This window comes from Sturnira hondurensis, unplaced genomic scaffold (genome assembly GCF_014824575.4).
Source record: "Sturnira hondurensis isolate 20B ecotype Veracruz unplaced genomic scaffold, ASM1482457v3 Scaffold0021795, whole genome shotgun sequence".
Classification (NCBI taxonomy): domain Eukaryota; kingdom Metazoa; phylum Chordata; class Mammalia; order Chiroptera; family Phyllostomidae; genus Sturnira; species Sturnira hondurensis.
The window spans coordinates 8924230-8945634 of NW_028094426.1; the positions used below are offsets into that span (position 1 = coordinate 8924230).

Genomic DNA, 21405 nt, shown 5'->3' on the forward strand with positions numbered 1-21405 from the left:
TTTTTTTTCCTCTTTAATAAGGGTTGGGGTGGCGGGTATATTAAGTAAATTGTCTCATCAAATGTATGATGAGCTGCAGACCCAGGGCACAGGCGAAAGGTAATCGGACCAAGAAGATCTAGCTCTTTATGGCAATCCTTTTGCAAAGATTTCTGAAGGATCTGTAATTAAACTGGGTAGTTTACTCTCAGGAAATGAAGAAACTGCTTGCCTGGCTGGATCCAACCTTTAGCTTGGCTGAGTAAACAAAAGCACAAATTCTTCTTTCACTTTTTCTCTCGCTGGAGGGGTGAGACTTTAGGGTTGGGGGGGGAGCCAGGAAAACAGGGGGTTTGCTGAGGGTTAATGGTGTTTTTCACAAAGTGTCAGCAGAAGATGATTAAATTCCACCTCTTGTTCACCAGATCACTTTGCGTGCACTTGTGTATTTCATTGTCGGCAACTGCAGCTGATCACATCTGTGCGGTACATTAAGCGGCAAGCCTCTTCATCTGCACAGAGTTTTTCTGATGATTTTTTTCTGTGAATAATTCATATGATTATGAGGAGAAAAACTGCGATTTTCTATCTCTCTCTCTCTCTCTCTTCAGTAGCACAGATTTAAAAAAAAATCTTGCTGTAAATTGCGTGATTGGGGAGATAGCCTGCTTTCAAATAATTTAATTCATGACAAAACCTAATTACTGTCAGGTAATACCCTGTCAGCTTTAATGCATTTCATCAGTCATAATGAAAAGAAGAGCATTTTATGACCCATCTAATTATCATTACATTTTAGGGGAAAATGAATGGCATGGAGCTGAATGTTAACTATTCCATTTTATTCCTTTACACATGTGGTTTGGCATATTATTCACTAAGTTTCTCTCTCACCCTCTCTCTCTCTCTCTCTCTCTCCCTCTATCTCTCTCTCCTCTCCTCTCCCTCTTGCCCCCCTCCCTCTCCTCTTCTCTTTCTCCCTTTGCTTGCCAGTACAAGTATGGGGGACATTGTAAAATTGAGAGAAAAAGGAAGATTGGGGGGAAAGTGAGGGGGGGTTGGAAAATGCAATTAGAGATCTGGGTGTTTGTCCCTTAAAAAAATAAGGTGACAAAGTGGTTAATGTCTTTGCAGGTTGCTGTTGATATCGGGAATCTTACTGCCACAGTCCAAATAGAGTACTAATTACTGCGAATGATGTCACCGTAGGCAGAGGAATAATCCCATCATTTAATTAGTTGAATGATTTAAACAAAGATTTGCATAGATGCACTAATCAGTTGCCATGAATTACAGAGCAGCAGTTGCCAGCGAGGGGTAACAGATCATACAGTTGGAGGGGAAAAAAAATCTCATCTCCTTGAACATAATTAATTTAATTGTCCTCATTAGCTGTACCATTTGTTTTGATTTTATTTCTCCCTTTCCCCCACACATACTTCTCCCTCCCTCCCTCTTTTCTTCTTCTCAGTACATTGGCTGAGAGAGAGCGTGCATCACATACACACACACACACACACACACACACACACACACACACTGGGGTGTTTTCACAGTGGCTGGAGCAGAGAGGTAGGGTACAGCAGCAGGAGCTGTGTGGATGAGTGAGGTGCCTGTGTGCCTGCTTAGACGGGCCGGAAAAGCCAAACTTAGGAAGTCAGCCTATGTACAGAACAAATCAACTGAAGGGGTTCTTATTAATCTGCCGTTTGTGACTTTCGTTATTTTTCAGGTTAGTTCTGAGTTTTGTTGCCTTTTAAAGGGAGAAGAAAGTAAACCACATACTCATTGATTATAAACCTATAAAAAGGGAAGGGATGAAAAATAAGTTATCAAAGCTATACCATTCATTCTATATGAAGAGAAGTGTAATTTAGCCTAAATATTCATGGAGGAGGGGGGGTGCTTGGATTTTTTTTTCATCTAAAACGAGGTTAAAACTAATGGTACTGAGAAGAAAAAAGTTTTTTTGGAGTTCAACAGTTGAAACTTTCTTGGTCCTTAAAACATTTTAGCCAGTGTCATTCAAATCTGGACTAATTTTAAGCTTGACCTTTGACAGAGCTTTTGAAAATCTGGTGAGGATGCTAGGATAGCTGTCAAAAAGAGAGGATGACTTTGAATTTTGAAAGCTTAGAAAAATAATAAACGAGGCAAGAAAATAATTTGACCAGGCCTCTAAAACAAGCCTGTGAGAATGTGCAGTGGCTCTTTGGCCAAGGGGGTCAAGAAAACAGGCTTATGGGTGTTCTTGAGTGTGTTTCGTTTTGGCATGTACCTTTAAAATGGTAGGAAATTCAAGTAATTGCAGAAACTGTTTAGGGGGGGGGGAGGGCTGGGGAGGGGAGTCGAGTACTGGCCACGGGGGGATAAGTTCACTTGGGTTCTGGGCCACTGGAGGAAGGGAGGGAGGGGAATGTGCCATCGGCTGGGTCTGTCTTGCCTGGTAGACCTGCCCCACAGAGCAGCAACTTCAGAGAGTTCATTAATGCGAGTCAGAGACCCGGGCAACCGCAGCCAGCCCCACACATTTCTGAAAGGAGAGAGTTGCCTGATTTCCCAGTGTGTACTGGTAGCAGTTTGATTCCCTTGCTTTTATTTTAATTTCCATAATTGGCAGCTTCAGAAATGGCTTTGGAAGACAGTTAGCTGTAAATGTGGCCACCTACTCCCAAAATGCCCAGGTTATTTTAGGAACCCTACTCTTTTTCCTTCCGAGCTCTTTCGCAGGACTTCTTCTGGACGGGTCCAGGAGATAGGGTCCTGCCAGAGTCAACTCCTGCAGAGGTCACTTTCCGTGCGCGGGGTCGTCCCCAGCGTTTGTGAGTAGCATATGCGTGTGGTTGTGCTGACTGCACTCGCAGGCTTGTAAATTTTCACCCTGGGAAATTAGCAACAAAGCCCGATCTGTCTCGCGGCTGCTTTGCACTTTCCGAGGGCGGCTGTACTTGACTGAGCTGCAGAACAGGCACAGGAGAGCGAGCGGGCGAGCGAGGGAGCCAGCGAGAGAGGGAGGGAGAGAAGGAAAGGAGAGAAGAGGGGAGGGGTGGGGGCGAGAGGTAAATAGTCTTAAATCGGAAGGGAGCTGCTTCTCTGTGGTCTTGACAAGCGCTGCCTGGGCTCCACCAGCTCAGTAATAACTGAGTGACCTTTTCTTTGACTGTATTATGTCTGGCTGGGAAGGGATTGCATTTTGCAGCTGAGAGCCGGGGCTTCCTTCAGCTCGGCTCCTTACGTGCTGCTGGGGTAAGTTGTCTGGAGCCAGGACGGAGAGACAGCCTCGGACAGCAGTTGCCTAAAAGGAGGACACCTGTGGCTCGGATGCGGTCAACACCATTACTTGGCGGATCCTTGAAGGACCTCATTATTTCAAACTTAAAAAAATAGAGATTCCCTCCCCCTCCTTTTTTTTTTCAAACAATGCTTCTTTTTGACCTTTCCCAAGGAGAAGCGCTACAAAGCAGCCACTGTGCTTTCTGAACCGCCTCCCCCTGTATCGCTTAATTGAGAAGGTAAGTGCAGCAACTGTGTACACACGCGTCGGCTTATTTGCGGTGTGTGTGTCTGCGGGTGCGCGCGTGCGTGTGCGGATGTGGGTATTTTTTTCTTCCCCGAGCCTCCTAATGAGGCATAAACTGGAGCTGCAGCCCCGCTCTGCACTGCAACTTTCGCTCGGGCTGCAGCTCTGCTGAGACGGTTTTGTTTAAATCATGTGAGGCTTCATTATTTTTATGATGAGACATGAAATGCAAGCGGAAGATGTGGATGGAAGGAGGGAGAGCGGCTGCGGAACGTCTCAAGTACGACTCGAGTGGATAATAGTCAAAGTTCAGGCTGAATTGCAGCATTTCCACACCCCTGACTCCCCGGGACAGAGGGGCAGGGAGAGTTTGGCATTCGGAGATGCAGGCTCTGGCCCGGGCCACAGGCGGGGAATTGGGTCCTAGGTAGGTTCCCGAGCCCCCTTCTCCTTACTTGCTGGAATCCATGACCCCCCGCCCTCACCCCCAGGAGTTGAAATTGCAACCCTTTGGTTCTTGTTGATACTTCCGCTTCTCCCCACTCTGCCATGACTCAATGTGGTGCCCAAGAGATGGAAAAGTGACTGGAAAGGAGGAGGTGGTTTGGGAGAAGTGGCCAGAGGAGCGAGATTCCGTGGAGCCAGGTGCCTCTGTCCTCACAGGTTCAGATCCAAACTGATGCAGCCCATTTTTACGGGGGGCTTCCCCGATAGCTGTTAGGAAATACAACTCAGATTTATGGTCTTTTTCCTATTGAACATGATATGCTATGCTAACGCTGCATGTGACAGTTTAATCAAATCCATTTGTTACCACGAAGCTAAAAGGGGCCGCTGGGATTTTAGGATTATGGGCAGAGTTAGGGAAGCATGTGGCTTTGTCATTCGCCATCATTTTGCACACTGCCCCACTGTGAGGGGCTCTGTGTGTGCGCGGGGCTCTGTGTGTGCGCCGCGTCTCGTCTGGCCGCACTCATCCCTTCCCCCACCCCCTACCGCCACTCCGACCGGCTCCCAAAGTGGCTTCACAATAGTCGGGTCCTCAGCGGTGTAGGCTGCGCTCCAGGTCCACACTTGAGCTAAATAAGGAGACCCCCTTCTACGTCTACCTTTGGGCTTGGTGCTCAATGCGAAGCCGCTGCAACTCAGGCACGCCTAAGTCAACTCATGCAGAAAAAGGAGAAAAGTTTTGGTAAGGTTACAATCTATCATGGATGCACTTTGCCGGCGCTCGGCACTCTCGGCTGCTCAAAAGCCTCCCTACTCTTCCGCTGCTTTTGTGTCTTTCTAAAAGATCCAAAATATTATTGTTGTAACTGCTTTGAAAGACTGCTGCTTAAACCAATTAATCTGGCTAGGTGCAACAAATACTGCTACATTCTTTGCAAATCATCCCTTGTGTGGCTGCAAAGACACAACCACAAAAGGCTGGAGCATAACTCCGCAAGGGATTCTTTGTTAGAGTGTATGTATGTTTCTTATTTTTTTTTTTTTATTTTGCATGTGAGCTGCATCAAAATTGAACTCAGTCTTGCAAATCTCTTGTTGGCCTTTGCCAAGCACTAGCACTTTGCTGCCATGGTAACTGTAATTAAACTGATAAGAGTGGAAAAATGTCAGTATCTCTGAGCCTTGCAGCTGCATTGGAGAAAAAGGGAATCAAATTGGTTCCCAGCTCCATTGCTCAAAAAGGGGAGGGGGTGGTGGAGAGATGGGGAGGGGCTGTTGGGAGTTGAAGGGGCAGAACAGAGTTAAGCAGCTCCAGTGTCTGCGATCTGGGGACATCTATTTGCATTGTTGTCCCTTAGGGCGCTGCAGCCTGTAGGGATGCTCTGGGCCAGTGAACAGAGAGAAACAAGCTTTTAGGCCCAATCCAGTTCTCCAACTGGGGCTGGGGGCTGGGAGAGGGTGAAGATGGGCAGGAGGAGAGAAAATCTTTTGTTTGGTACCTCTTGGCAATCGAATGGCCATGTTGGCCAAATTCTTTTAATCTGTGTCACTGCTCCCAGCTGCAGAACCTGAATTCCCATTTTAGCATCTTCCTGAGGCATCTCCTCTCTGCCAGCCCCCTTTATGTATTCCCTCCAACAATTCCTTTTCCCAAATTGTTCTCTGCGAATCTTCCGACGGGGACAAGACTGGGACAAAATGTTTTCCATTCACTATCTGTAGTTAGTCCAAAAATATAAAAGACTGTGTCTAAGTGCTGCAAATCTTTTATTATGATTATTTTTTAAACCCCTGTGTGTTGTGGAGTTGTGGTTACTTTGTTGTGTTAACTACTGAAGCTGAGACTGTGCGGATGAATGGCACAGAACAAGGGAACATAATGGAGGCAATCAACCGTTAGGCTGCCTCACAATGCAATCCAGGCAATTAAAAGCTCACCAGAGTTTAAATGAAATGGTTCTACTTATTGCTGCACACCACACTGCACAGGCTATTATTTATGTCTTTTTTTTTAAAAAAAAATATGATTTCCCTTAAACTGTCAAATAACTCAGAATGGCAGGGTCTCAGAGGCAATAAGAATTTCCCTCAGAACAATTTACATGCCAATCTGAAACTAGTTGAGTCCTGATGTGCTAGGAGCGACTGGTACAATGCTTCTCAGCCCCACACACAGAATTCTACCCAGACCTTCTCTTCTGGGTAGAGAGAGGAGGCTGCTGACTCCTTCCTGCCTTTCAGGTTTATGGCAAAGTGGTGACTACGAAATACTTCTTTTTCTACCACTGGTAAAGTTGTATAGTATTGAAAAGATTTCCTTTTCAAGAAAAAGGTGAGGATGTTCTCCAAAGGAAGGCAGCAGAATGGAGTTTAAAATATCAAACTCCTTTAATGTCCAAGGCCAAGCAGAATGCAAGAGTTTCAAATATTAATTGGCCTCTGAGTGCTAAATTAAAATGTCAACACAACAAAAACATTTCGTGAGGACAAGCAGGGTAGTGTTGCTTGTGCCAAGGGTTGGTATTCCCCGTCTTGGTTGTAAAGCATTTGGAATAAATGAGAGCTGACCTTCCACACTTGATGGTAGCAGCACAACTTGGAAATAGAGCTTGGCTACGACTAAAAAGGATGCTTTAAAAAATTAGCTTTGTGATATAAAATGAATAGCCTTATAAATTGGATAATTAGAATAGCCACTCATAACACACCTCTAGATGTTTACAGTAATGAAATCCAGAATGTCACTAAGAAAATCAACATTTCTCCTTCCCCATAGGTGTATGGGCAAGAGACACTAGGGTATGATCTGTACTGTAATTAATGGGATTCATTCCTGGTGGAACCTTGTTAGAAGGTTAGTGACAGTAACTAGTTCTGATCAAAGAAACTTCATTTGTCAGAAGTTCTAGAGAGTGAGGTTTAGCAGAGCTATCAAGGGTCATGATTAATCTACACTATACCCTTAGCTCCTTCAAAGAAAAGGAAGAGAAAACAGACGATAGGAACACCACCTGCCCTCCTGTTCAAAGCCAGCTGCTAGTTTGCAGCATCGGAACCCACAGCTCTGCCCATCACACCGAAGGAACAGCCGCCCTGCTTTTCTCCACGCCATTTGCCTACTCCATCACTCCAACCAGAGAATTGATTTTCTAGTGAAACTTCAACATCATAACAATATTACGTGCAGTTCATGTATTATTTGTAGCTAGGAAAGTTATCCATCTGTGATGGTGTGGTGCCTGGATGTCTCTTATCAGTGTGGTTCAAACAAAAAAGGTAGTGAAAGTGATAGAAGCGGAGTCTCCATCACAAGGCACCAGAGGAAACCGAAGAAGGTTTAACTCTTTTGGAGGGTGGAAGGACACAGAAAATGCTCAAGGTTGTAGCTTGACATTTTTCCTGAGGCTTTCAAGTGCATGCACATTTGGTGTGTTGTATCCTTCTCTATCCAAGTTTCAAACTTTGTGCCTAGGAGAGGAAGTGTGACATAGAGGGGTCTCTGGACAGTAGGGAGGTCACCAAGTGTGGAGCGTAATTATTGTTCAGCTTGGAGCAAGTCCCTTAACTCTCTTACGCGTCTGTATCATAATTTGTAAAATGAGGGAATTCTAAATTGACAGATGTCTATAGTGTTTTATAGTGCTTAAAATGAGTTGTTTGGTAAATAGGAAACTGAATAGTTGATCCAGCATTTTTTTAAAAGCTGGGTGTTTGACACTTAGGAAAGGATAGGAGACTCAGGAGATTATTCTTTCAAATTTTAGTCAAGGTATCAAATCTAAATAACCCAGCTAGACTCCTTATTTATGATAAAAATGTATCTCTAAAATATAGATGTGCCCCGATTTCTAGTATAGCATTTTATAATATATGTATATGGCACATTTACATAGGTGCAATTTTATAGGTATTTAGACTTTTCTTTCTGTTGTTTTCTATGAAATAAATATGTGCAGGTTTATGCTAATAAATTATATAATCCAATACTTTAGTTTTATATATGAGTATGTAATAGTATATAGTTAGGTAATATGCCATTAATAGAGGCACTAAATGATGCTTGTGAGCATAAATACATTTTTTATTTTAACGTAGTAAATACTTTGAAATATCAAGGGCACAGGAGGAAGTGTTTGGATGCAAACAAGTAACATCGCATTGGTGAGACTGGGGGTGACTGCACTGTGTACTTTACAGGCATCTTTACTGCTGGGTCAGGATAGTGTATTCCCATGAGGGTGTGCTTTGCTACCACCATCAAGCACATGTTAAGTGAAATTTTTAATCAGTTAAAAACCCCTCACTTGGGACTCCTACAGTCTACGTGGACTAGTATGTTAAATAGCTTTCTTTAAGATGGTTAGCCATTTACTCACATTTTGTCCCTGAAGCAGGCATGTTATGTAGAGAATGGTGGCACTATGGAATTATTCAATGTTATTTAACTTTGTGTGTATAATGTCATTTTACTGTGTACAACACGAATCCATTACTTTCACAACTTTGTGTATATGACTTCAGAAGTGATTCAATAAGGACTTTATAAAGGCTGAGGTTTTCTGTTGTCGAAATTTAGTTGGATTTTAGGACAGCCCTAAAAAAGAAAGTCTCATACTCCTAGAAAAAGGCAGTATTAAGTATTTATCTTGTTTGAGATCTTTTGATATCTTTTGCATCTTCTTGTAGTCCCAGCTTTCTTTCTTTCTTTCTTTCCTTTTCTTTTGTTTGGTTTTTTTTTTTTGTTTTTTTGTTTTTTTGTTTTTGTTTGGTTTTGGTTGTTTTTTTTTTTTTTTTTTTTTTGGTTTTTTGTCTCCTTTTAGGTATACAAATGCNTTTTTTGGTTTTTGTCTCCTTTTAGGTATACAAATGCTCTCAGTCCAGCCAGACACCAAGCCGAAAGGTTGTGCTGGCTGCAACCGAAAGATCAAGGACCGGTATCTTCTAAAGGCACTGGACAAATACTGGCATGAAGACTGCCTGAAGTGTGCCTGCTGCGACTGCCGTTTGGGAGAGGTGGGCTCCACCCTGTACACTAAAGCTAATCTTATCCTTTGTCGCAGAGACTACCTGAGGTAGGAATTACCCTTGCACACCAGTGATGACTGGATTCCTTTTAAAATACTTTTGTAAGTGTATTTTTTTTGTTTCATTTCCTTACCACCAGCCTGTATTCCTGAAAGATGTTGACCTGTCAGCCTTCAAAATGTGACCAGGTGCCTGTTAAGCAAATTGGTGCTTAAGCAGCGGTCAGCCAAACACACTATGGACAGTGTTTAGATTTGGCTTACCCGGTTGCTCCTATTTAGGGATGTGGGTTATCCCCTGCCGGTATCGAAACTGCCAGTTCATGGCCAGGATGTATTTGGTAGAAATCAGCATACAAAATTTTTATTAGACCATGCATGAGCTTTCAGGGTGGGCTGAGTTTGACACAAAATATTCAACTGTTTCAGATTTGTCAATCTGTTTGAAATTCTCAACTGTTATTTATTGGTATGTTCATTATATAATTTTGAAAACTCTTCCCGAGTGTGAATACATCTTTCCCCCATGGCACGCCAGGTGATCACAGCCAGACGGTCAGTGAGCATTAACAGCCTCCCACTTACCAGTAGCTTCATGGAAATGACCAAAACAAAAATCCCCACTGCAGTGGGAAAATGACAGCCACTCTCTTGCCTGCAAACATCAGAACAGTTTCAGAACATGGCAGATGCTGTTGCCTATGAATCCACGAAGCTGACTACACTCAGTTCCCAGCATTTAGTACTCAACACATGAACTCTTTAAGAAAAATTATTTTGCTTTCCAGGGAACTTTGTGACTTGAGTCAGCTGCAGATTATTTGTATTAATTAATAAAGTAGGATCTATCAAATTAAAGAAGTGATACATGGCATCATTTGCGTGTTCCTAGTTGATATAATCAATCAGTTTTCTAGTCAACGTTAAGTGATTTATTTTGAAAAAATTTTCCCCTTATGACACAAAACTTATCAATCAGTAGTAACTCCTTAACCGAGATAGGTTATTTGGGGAGGTACTTTCTAGGAAATAAATCTAGGGCTTCTCACTATGTAGTTCAATTATTGTTCAGTCGGATTTAATCTTGATGTATAAAAACATACTGTTTGATTAACGGTAGTGACAAGAGGTTGATTCAGTACTGTTGTTCAAATTCTAGTCCTCCCCTTTCTTAGGACTGCATCACCTGACAGTCCCCTGACTAAGTATGACCACTTGTTACTCCTTCTCTGTGTTCTTCAGTGCACAAAATACACGCAAGGTGCCAACAGTAGGAAGTGACTCTATAGCCGGGATTTCCCTCATTGTGGTGGCACAACTAATCCGAATTTATTTATTGCATGAATTATTTTAGAACTGCGGTCTTTCAGTGTTCCTCTTTGAAATAAAAATTTCTACTCCACGCATTTGAATTAGAGCCTCATTCTGGGTAGAGCATTTGTTTTGCTTTCAATCACCTACCGTTGCTTCCTACTTTCACTTTATCTTTACTAACCAATAGGCCACGGCTTCTTGACTCCTTTAGACTTTTACATTTGTTTACAACTGTGGTATCGCAAGCAGACTTATGTTACAGCAATTCCAAAACAAGAAGTTTATATAGTCGAGCAAGGTTAAGCTGTCCTAATAAGCAATAAAGACAGAATTAAGTCAAATTTAAAGAAAATCTTTGAAAATATCTGGATTTTTTACATCAAAAATATAAATTTGCCAATGAAATACCTGTGTCCTGAGTGAAGCTGTTTTGCAGTTGTCAATATAATAGTGAGTGAGAAAGTAACCTTGGACTTGCTTTGTTTTATGCTGCCTTGTGCTAATAAAATGTGATGTTCAATTGCTATTTGATATCTCACATAAGTGTTTTTGTTGAAGGGAAGTTTCACAAAAGTTTTTATATCAGAAATTCTTGTGTATCTCTAAAACACTACGTGTAGCTCTCTGTGATATAACTTTTAGTTAATTTCTGATAGACTCAAACTTTTAATGCTTGTTAACTTATATTTAAAACTCACACTTCTTCAAATATAAACCCTGGTCCTGATTGCCAATACATTCACTTCTCAGAGTATAATTTCCTCTTAAATCGGCCATTACCACATTAATGGCTAGTTGTTATGTTAACAGCTGAAAAGGTGTTGACATTTCAAACTAAGTTGTTCACAGCAAGCTTATCCCTTATTTAAAATGAATGTTGTTGCACATTTTGGTAACTAGTGATTCATCAACACTCGAAAATTGCAGAAGTGAAATGGGAAGTTAATATGTGCGTAAAAACACTGCATTGGGTATCATATAACTTATGCCACAGATGTGGTGTTTAGTCTTAGGTGGCAAGAAATTGTGTGGATGTTCAATAATAGATGTCTCTGGCACATTAAAATACACTCTGATTCTGTATGTCAAATGGACAAATGCAATCGAGCCAATTTTATTTACAAATTAATTTCTTTGATTATGTATAAATAGTCATTCAAAATGTGTACTGAATGCCTGCTTTGTGAAAGGCATAATTTTAGGTAATGGAGGAAATAACTAATGGGCAAAGGGAGCTGTACCTAAAATTGTTTTATCTGATTATTTAATCATTACACAAAACCTGCACTACGATCAGTGAACAAATAGTGTTCTATGGCTATTTCCCTCCTAGTGCTGCATATTTCCTTTCTGTATTTTGCACAGTCGATGAATAACCATTTAAATCCTGTTCAAAAATGGTTTTCTTTGGCCTTTGGTCTCTGGATATTACATAATTTCTTCAAGGCACCAAACAAGCCAGAAGTAACTTAAAGGTTTGTATTACTATGTCCAAATCACTAGACATCTAAGTAAGAATATGGAAAATAAGAAAGAAAAAAAATAGTTTACCTATACTACTAAGTTATTTGTTATAGGTATTATCCTGTGCTAGATAATTTTTTTCATATTTATAAAAGAATATTTTGCCTATTGTTTTAAACTTTCTAATAACTTCTCTTTTCAAAAAAAAACAATACAATAAAACACCTCTAATTTTGAGCAATGAGTCTCGAAGAGCCAGTGTCTTGTTTTGCGTTAGTTGGAGACATAATAGTGATGGTCTGTTTGTGCAAATTCTTTGAATGATGACTACAAGAATTTAAATCATAAAATATTTTCTCACGGGTTAGCAAAACTGCAATTGTGGTCAATGTTATTTCCCTCAGATTGTTTTCTCCTTTGTGGCACAGTTAGTCATGTTTAAGAAAAAGAAACGAAAATATTTTACAGTGCCGAGTTTCAAATCTGAGCAGTCCACTTTCCACAGCGGCGCTGACATAATGTGTTTTATTCTTCTGTAGAATATAAAATGCATGGATCTAATGAGAGAGAATTTGCCCATTTGTAAAATCATTCTCCATAAAGGAAGAGAAGGATTGCATAAAGGAAGAGAAGGATTGACTTAAAAAAATTTCCTCTGTTAACACATTCTCTGACAAACGGTGATGTCAATCTGCCCATTGATGTTTATTTGTCAAGGCATAGAAGTGTATCTGTTAAAAATGTACCCAAGGCATTTATAACTTTATATTATTAAAAGATGAGCTTATGACCAATTAGAATGGAAGCATCTTTGTATCTTGAACTAGATCTTAAAATTAATAGACTGCTTAAAGTAGATTAACAATTACTGTAAATAAATTGCAAAGTTTTAGTAATGGTGTTGACAGGACTCTAGTCACTGCCAAACTATAATCTTTATTTCAGTTTGGAAAATGTGAATAAAGTAGTTAATGTATAATCAGAGTTTTAGAATTAAGATTTTGTAAGAAGTTAAAACTGGGAGAAGTAAAATACTTTTCTACCTGGAGGCAGTAAATGCTACCAGAATTTATCATTCAAGTTCTGGGGTAATTGTTTGATTTTTGGTAAGCCTAAAACTTTTTGCGTGTGGTACACTTTAAGCATTAAGTTGATCCTGGCTGTACCTTGCATCTCTATGACTCGTGTCTTACCACAGAGTGTGTTTGAAGCTGTTGTCTGTGATGTGTGCCATGGAAGCTACTCACAGCTCTTCCTATATGAGAAGTGGAAACTGCCTTATATAAAATTTAATGCAATTTGCTCTTTTTATGTGTGAGGATGATTTCTTTAAAATGAAACTCTTGAGAAAGAGTGACGCTTCACGCTCCACCAGCATTGCCAATTAGCAAAAAGGATTTGAAGTTGCTGTGCTTATTAAAAATTAATGGTTTAATATAATCATATAATAACTTTAAGATAGAACACTGAAATCAAATGCTACATAAAGTCTTAATCTAGCTAAAACTTCATTTTACACGAATCAAACCTGGTGCCTCTCAATTTTTACATAAGGTTAAATTTATATTAGTTCATGATTAAGACTTTAAGAGAAAACATGAATATGTTCTTAATATTATTTTGTCTGACAATTTAGTGCATACATATTTTAATGCTAAATAAAATGTTCAATTTTCCCTTTATTGTCATCTTTTTAATATTAGGCAGTTGAAAATATCTTCCCTGGAAAGTAATGCATTTTTATTATTTGAAAAATAACTTTTATTTTTAATTCCAAAAATAAAAATTTAAGCTTTTATATGGAGTGGAACTCCTCCCAAATAAACTTTTGTTTTCTCTACAAGCTTCACTGAAGGTTTCTCACACTTTATTATAGTCATAACTTTTACCATATTTAAATTTCTAAGCTAATCTTAATATTATGAAATATTTTGACATATGAGTATATTAGACTTTATGATCTGTTAAAAAACACTATTATATTCTTTGCAAATTTTCTTACCTTATTTGTAGCTTTATAAAAATTATATTTTTAAGTCAATTTTTTTGTTTGTTAGCATTATTAAATTCTATTTTAAGTATTTTACACTATATACCACTCATGGATCAGCATAAAGCAGGAGGGAAATTTTGTTTTCTAAAATACTTTAGGAGACTGCCCCTTACTTCAGAAAAAAAAAATTGGTGGATTCACACTAGAATTCCTCAATGTCAACTTCTTCATAATAATCTCCTTAAAATATTTCATCTATAAAAACAATTTCTTATTTGTAAACTTTATCTGTAATATCTTTCTTGAAAGATGAACTTTATTCTGTGATAAAGATGCCCTTAATTCTGTGATTTATCCATTTTCAGTGAGAGATTATCTAGTATAGTCATTTTAGTTTTGTGAATTTTTGTTTTGGTTTGTTTGACAGACAAGATATTTTCTTTGAAAAATCCATCTCCTCCCAGCCTAGAATATTAAAAATATACAAATACTTTATACTATTTTATATCTTTATCATTTTTATCTTTTTATAAAATGTGGAATACTCCAGTCAGGATACATTTTACACATAAGATGGATAAGTTAGACATACCTGACTTAGCAGAAAAATATTGTTTCTACAAGTATACTTAGGATTAAATGCATCTAGAAGGCCTACATTTGAGAATTGCTAAAATTGCTTATTTTGCACTTTATAAATACATAGAACTCTGAAAAAGAATATCTATTTTTGGTTGCTCTTAAAGTATATCAAAGTAAGCCAGCACTTCATTTATAAACTCACCATTAACTTCCATTAAGTGACTAATAATAAATTTTAGTGCTGTGTTTTGACTGCATAAACAAAATTTATTAAGGAATCTCATTTTAACATATGCTGAAAGTAGTAATTTTATAAATGGTTTTGATGAATATATGCCTTGTAGAAATGTATTATGTAGTTCAGCTTTCTGCCTCAAATAAAAATTATTAGCCTAAAAGAAGAATTGTGCCAAACTAAACGACCATTGTATTTTTCTTCATCACACTGTGAGGCATTGAAATCTTATTCTGGTATTTGGTTTGAAAATAGTTTTCATTTCCTATGAAAATGTCTTCTAGTATTCAAAGTCATATCCTGCAAGCTCATTCTATCTTCCAAAAAATGACCTAACATTTCTCACTTTTACCCATAAATATTGAAACATATGAAATCTAAATGTAAGACAAGATCTTGAAAACAAGGGAAGTAAAAATAAAATAGCATTGTTTTATTCAACTGACCAGGTATTTTTAAAGACAGCATTTGCATCAGCCATGTTTCTGTCAAAATGTGTTTTCCTTTTGTGTTAATTTTTAAATCCGGTTATATAAGGGATTACTCCTACTGTATGTGGAATTTCCCCGTGTTCGTCATTTAAACTGTCATAGGTGTACATATGCAAGCTGCATGTACAGATAGGAGAGTCTATATAACCTTAGAATAAACGTTAACTTCTGTCATAAATGACTTTTACCAGACCACTGTAGTCTGCAGACTTTGAAACTTGTAACATTCAGATACTTTATGCCAGCTAATTTCTTAGTATTGTAAATTATAGCACTGACTTATTCTTACACAGTATTCACCATTCTAAGAGGAAAGACAAGTTTTATTATACTATATAATGCCTAAATTTATTCCCTTGTGATTTTTATCACCCAATTCTATTTTTCTCAGCTTCTATGGAGTTTCATGCTTTCTGTTCTATTTCTGTTTCTACCATCAACAACATACTTGTTTTCATGATCAACCATACCTTTCTCTTTTCAGGGTATGCGTAGGAAATGTATTTTAAAGTGGAAGTTCACATTGTGAAGCAAGAAATGTGGCAGTTAGATTTTCATTTCTTACTTTAAAATAATTTCTTTTGCTTAGCAAGTTATTTTACTCCTTATCCATATTATTGGATAACTTTTCTCTAGTAATTAAAATCTAAGCCTACCCCTTTATGATATCCATCAAACATAGTTATTGTAATTAACAAACTACCCACATCCGCCTCTTGTGCATTCACTATGCCATTTTTGCTTTCTGCCCGTATATATTATCAAAAACTTCCTGATAGACCTTTTTCTCAACAATATTATTTGTAGTCATGCAAAGATTCGAAATCTTTTGCTGAATGCTTTTTCTCTGTAGTGCTAGTTTTTTGTAATGTAAACATCTCTAACTGGATTTTGCCTGTTTAAAAAAAAATCACACTTGAGATAAATAATCATCTTGCAATAGTCAGATCCCTGATTTGAAGTTGAGAAATTAACATTAAGCTGAATGTATTAAGTTAGACTCTAACCAGCGTGTGTTGTTATGATTCAATTTAATATTAAAAACTCTCCAACTGGGCTACTGGGAAAATAAAAGACTCTTAGGAATTCAAAGATTATTTGCAGAGGAGTATACCAAAGCCATACTTAAGTAAAATTGTTATTACCAATGTGGTAACGGATGGTCTACATTAAACCCGTCCTATTAATGAAGACAGAAAATCAGTTTTAGTAAACATAAATATCAAACGTGACAAGGACCAGTAGGAGGCGGGGAACTTCATAAATTGTGCTAATGCTACCATTTAATAGTAATCTTAATAGCACAGAACAAAAATAAATTCCCATTTCATTTATACCATCAGATCCCAACAGGCCACTTCAAGGAGAAAATAGCAAATGTTCGACTTTGCTAGCGTATTCTTATTTTCTAAAACCTTTAGAACCATATCATTTCTCTTACAGCAACTCGAATAGAGATGCATATAGTTTTTGGAATTATTCCATTCTTTTCCTTGGTTGTAAAAGATTCCAAAATCTCTTAAGTAATGTCCTTTGATAGACCGCAATTCACCAAAAATAGCAGAGTCACGGCCGCTACACTTTTAAGCACCTGCTGGCACTGGGCACGACGATTGTTTTGTGTTTATCAACTGCTCAGTACACACGTGTTCTGACCTGCCAGAACTGTGTCCAGTGAGTGGCTGCCTCTTCCTTTGCCTGGTTGCATGGGAGCAGCAATGCGAGAGACAAATGGAAAAAGCACTCATAACTTCTAACACTAAATATGAGTATCAGTTTCAATGGGCAGGCTGATTGGAACTTTGCAGGGGAGAAGTTCGACTATACTGTGAACATAATTTTAAAGCCTGAAAGTATTGTATGTAAATACCCACTGAGGGAAGGATTACATGTGCTTTTGGAGATATGAAGAAACTATAAGTTATTCAAGTGCCTTAAAACTTATAAATGAGTATTTTCTGTAGCCATTTATTAGGGGAAAAAGAGAAATGTTCTGAGCTACAAGAATCCTTTCCTTCCACATCACGCCCTTGATGAGTGAATGCTCATGATGAGTGAATACTTGATGAGTGAATGCTCATGATGAGTGAATACTTGATGAGTGAATACTCATCAAGGGGTTTATGTGTATGACCTCATGTCTTGCTGTCTTTCTAACAGTTCAAAAAATGAAACCATTTAGTCAGTTAACAAATATTTAAGTGCCAATACTTCATTTCTATAAATGAGGAATATAGAATATCGTATTTCGAAATGATTTTATATAATATATAAATATAAAGTCCTTAATCGTTTACTATGCAAAGAATAAGGACCTTGGTCTGGGAAATTTGGGAAGAACTTAAAGGTGAGTTATTTGGCATGTTTTCTACAACTGGTGTGGCCACCATTGTTGTTAAGCAACTAAGTAAAATGTATAATGAGTTTTAGTCTAATTATGCCCCATGGAGCCAGTATAGAGAATGAAAAAGGTATAATCAAGAGATATTAGAGAAATTTTCAAGAACAGAGGTCCTAAAAATAAGTAAAATTTAAGTTCTGTAAAAGTCCTTTCGTAAGCCAGTAGTCCTGTTATAAAGGCTGAGCTTCATAGTTACATTTTGGAAGCAAAGTAAGATAGATTTAGCTCTGTAACTTTCAAGCTGTTTGCATTGTTTCATCTCTTATCGCAGTTACTGGTACAGTATCAACAGAGGTACAATTAACATCCCCTGCAAAATGCTTAGTATCCTTGAGCCCCATTTTCCCATTCAACAAATATTACTCTGTATACTCTAAGTACTGTACAAAGCCCTAGATACAGCCCTGCATAAAACACAGAAATACCTCTGACCCTTTTAGAGCTTATATCCTAGTTAGGGGAAGCAAATTATCAACAAAATAAGTACTGAGTACATTGGGAGATGATAAACACTACAGGAAAAACAGAGCAGTATAAGTGGTTTGCAGAATTTGTATTGATGCTTGTGTGTGTGTGTGTGTGTGTGTGTGTGTGTGTGTGAGGGGGGTTGGTGGAGAGGGAAAGGGAGGAATGGAAAGGGAAGGATTTCAAAAATTAAATAGGGTATGCAGGGACAGCCTTGCAGAGAGGGTGATTTGACTGAAGACCTGAAGAAAGTGAAGGAGCTAGTTATGAGGTTGTATAGGAATGGCCTCCTGGGCACAGGAAACAGCCAGTATGAGGGCCTGGGAGAGGCCCTCGTACTGGCCTCTCCAGCTTGTCTGATGCGTTTGAGGAACATCAAGGATGCTAGTGTGATTAGAGAGAGCGACAAGAGCCACTCTGTGGTCCTATGGTATCCCCTGTTGCTGTTACAACCTAGAATGCCTCTTTTCTAAATGTCCTCTAAGGAAGTGGTAATACAGTCGTCCCTTCAGATCTGTAGGTTTTGCATCTGTGGATTCAACCAATTAAGGATTAAAAATAGTATTTTCAGTCCCTGGTTGGGAATTTGTGGACGTCAAGCATCTACTGTATGCATTGTTCTACATCATTTTCAGAGACTTGAGCATCTGTGGCTTTTGATACCCATGGGGGTCCTGGGACCTATTGGTTGAATGCTGAGAATACTGAGGAATGACTACTTCCATTTGAGAACTGCTATGAAGTTTATTCAATTAGGCTATTATTGATTGAATTCCCTTTGGTATTGCAGAAGTCCTCTGCAAAACTGAATGGGATTATTTTTCATTTATTATTTACTGGCAGTGTTTTTAATGCCTTTTATTTTAGCCCCATGATGACTCTGTTTGTTTAAGTCATAGTTATGAAATGCTAATCCCAAAGAGACCTCAGGATTCAATCATTTGACTGTTGCCAGTTCATGGGCGATAGCATAGCTGTATTTCAGGCTGACTCATCTATATACTTCTGCTAAAGTGGTCCTAAACTGCTTACACATGGTGTTTCAAAGTGAAGTACAAAGGAATGTCCATATTGATGAGCCAGGGCTGCCAACACAGCATGAATGGGAGTAACAGCTTGACCAAAGATTTTCTTAAATTCTATCCTGATCACGATGGGATTGATATATTTTGAATGCTTAGGTAATAAAAACTTTAAAGATGTGGATTTCTCCAAAGCTGACACTTATCTATTCTTGAAGTGGAAACATCAGTTATTCTAGGCCTGAAGGGTAAATTTTTCTATTACTTTTAAAGTAAGCTTGAGTTTTTACTTAATTACATTATTCTTTAGTACAAAATATTTAAAATAACATATTTGCTGTAATTATCATAAATGTTTCCACATCCAACATTTAGAGAAAATCCATTAAAGACATATTGCTATTTAATCACAGGCTTGATGAGATGAGAAAAAAATGTTATGTAAGTGTTCTGTTTATACTTCTGTTTCTCACCCCTAACCTAACTATAGCTCACTAATTTTAGTTTTGCATCAAGAAAAGCTACACATTAATCTTTAGAACTTAAAGATTAACATGTATTCCTACTTATAAAAGTAGGATTTGTATGTACAAACTGTCTCTACTTTTAAACATTAAAAAAGTTAAAAAAAAAACTTTAAATACAAATCAACGTTCTTGAGGCTGTGTTTATATTGCTGATATGGGCTGGGAGGCATCATGGGTATAGGCGTGGTTTCTGCGTTACTGCGCCTTGAACCCTGGAAAGCAGCCCTGTATGAATGGGTGATGTGTTCGGAATGGTGGCCATGTAGACTCCATCCACAAAGTGGGGAACACACTTTTTCGGAAAGCCAGGAGGTGGTGGCCAAAGGGCTTTACAAGTCTTTATTTATTTATTTCCCTTTAGAGAGAGGGGCTAAGAAGGAGAAAAAAGAGAGAAACATGGGTGTGCAATTGTGTTGATTGGTTGCCTCTCTCATGCCCCCCACTGGGAAGCTGGCCTGCAACCCAGGCATGTGCCCAACTGGAAATCAAACCGACGACCGTTGGGTTTGCAAGCTGGCATTCAGTCCACTGAGCCACACCAGCCAGGGCTATACGTCTTAATACCTGCTGTCATTCTGCACATCTGGGTGCTTTTTGCTGTTTTAATTTCTAGTGGCCCTCCTATGCTGCTTGGCAGATGGGGCATCGGTTCTTACTGCCATTTTGTCTGGTTGAGTTGAAGACCAATATTCCTAACTATTTTGTGAGTCTCACCTTCCAAAGTAGATCTATTTCATCTTTCTTTTAAGAAATTGTTGCTTGATCTTGAGCTGATAGTTTGCTTGGTTTTTAAATAATGTTGTCAATGGTAATTATTAAACTAACCATTATCTTTCAGAGATCACATACTTATTTCACTAAATGTGTTCAAAGCTTTGTCCTCTTGACTAACTGTGCGTTGCTTTAGTTACCTGAAAAAAGAGTTGTACATCTTTTAAAAATTTAAAAGTTTTAAATATTTTTATTTTCTTTTGAGAATTTATCTGCTGAGTAGTAGTTTCTCATCATTCCACCACCTGGAATACACTTCCATCAGCTATCATTAATGGCACATGGGTTATACATTACTATTGCAATGCATTCACCTGCTGGTTTTACTTTCTCTGAATGTCACTTTATATAAAGAAAAAAGTCATACCACTTCTTCCTAATTCCCCATACACCTCCCAAAGCAGGTGAGGTTAGCTGGAACCTCTAGGTTTTAGAGGCATGTTGAGTAGCATGATGGTGAAGGGTCCAGAGTTGAATCAGCACAACTCAGCTACATCTCTGTGTTTTTTCTAGGTAAGTTACACAACCTCTCTAAGCCTCAGTTTACTTAGCTGTAAATAGGAGTAACAGACCCATTCCTCGAATTGTCAGGAGGTGTCATTGAAATACCCGAGGGAAAAAATTGACCATACTGGCTAACACTCCCACGTGAACTTCTGTTGTTATACGTGAAGAATAATACTTGAGTGATGAGTGCTATTAAACATGAGGATAAAATTAAAGAAACAGATTAAGATGAGTTTTAAGAATGTAAATAACCAAGGATATGAAAGGCTACTATTATATATAACAAGGTCTGTTCCAACTTCTCATCTGCAAAGAAGATGGATAAAGAAAAACCTAAATACCATGTGCACCTGAAGCCATATAGAAAAAAAAATTTCACAGTGGAGATTATTGGAATGTGGAATGGGTTGTTAAATTAAGATTATAGAGTATTCTACATAAATTACGATTAATTTGAATCTTTTGAGGAATTATTGAACATGCTATTTTCTTTGTAACTGAGGTGGTAGTTTTCTGAAATATATGCCCACACTCTCCACATTTTAGCATGTGAAAGTTCTATGGCCTTGTAAAGCATTATGTTTAATATCCCATAGGGTAGAATTACATGTAAAATTTCATCTTGCTCAAGGTTTCCTTTACAGTCTTGATTTTTGTATC

General features: G+C 38.3%; 1 protein-coding gene across 6 annotated transcripts in view; it reads left to right on the forward strand.

Moving 5' to 3' along the window:
* Nucleotides 1–21405, forward strand: part of LMO3 (LIM domain only 3) — a 222481-nt gene that overhangs the window by 164888 nt on the left and 36188 nt on the right. For 2 of the 6 annotated variants that reach the window (XM_037033847.1, XM_037033848.1), the window contains one exon: nucleotides 8808–9021. In XM_037033847.1, coding sequence (XP_036889742.1) covers nucleotides 8816–9021 — 206 coding nt within the window. In that variant the 5' untranslated portion in view covers nucleotides 8808–8815. Of the gene's footprint in view, nucleotides 1–1556; nucleotides 1712–3043; nucleotides 3492–3660; nucleotides 4692–8807; nucleotides 9022–21405 lie in introns of those variants that run through there. The other 4 variants (XM_037033851.1, XM_037033850.1, XM_037033846.1 and 1 more) reach the window with 4 other exon arrangements.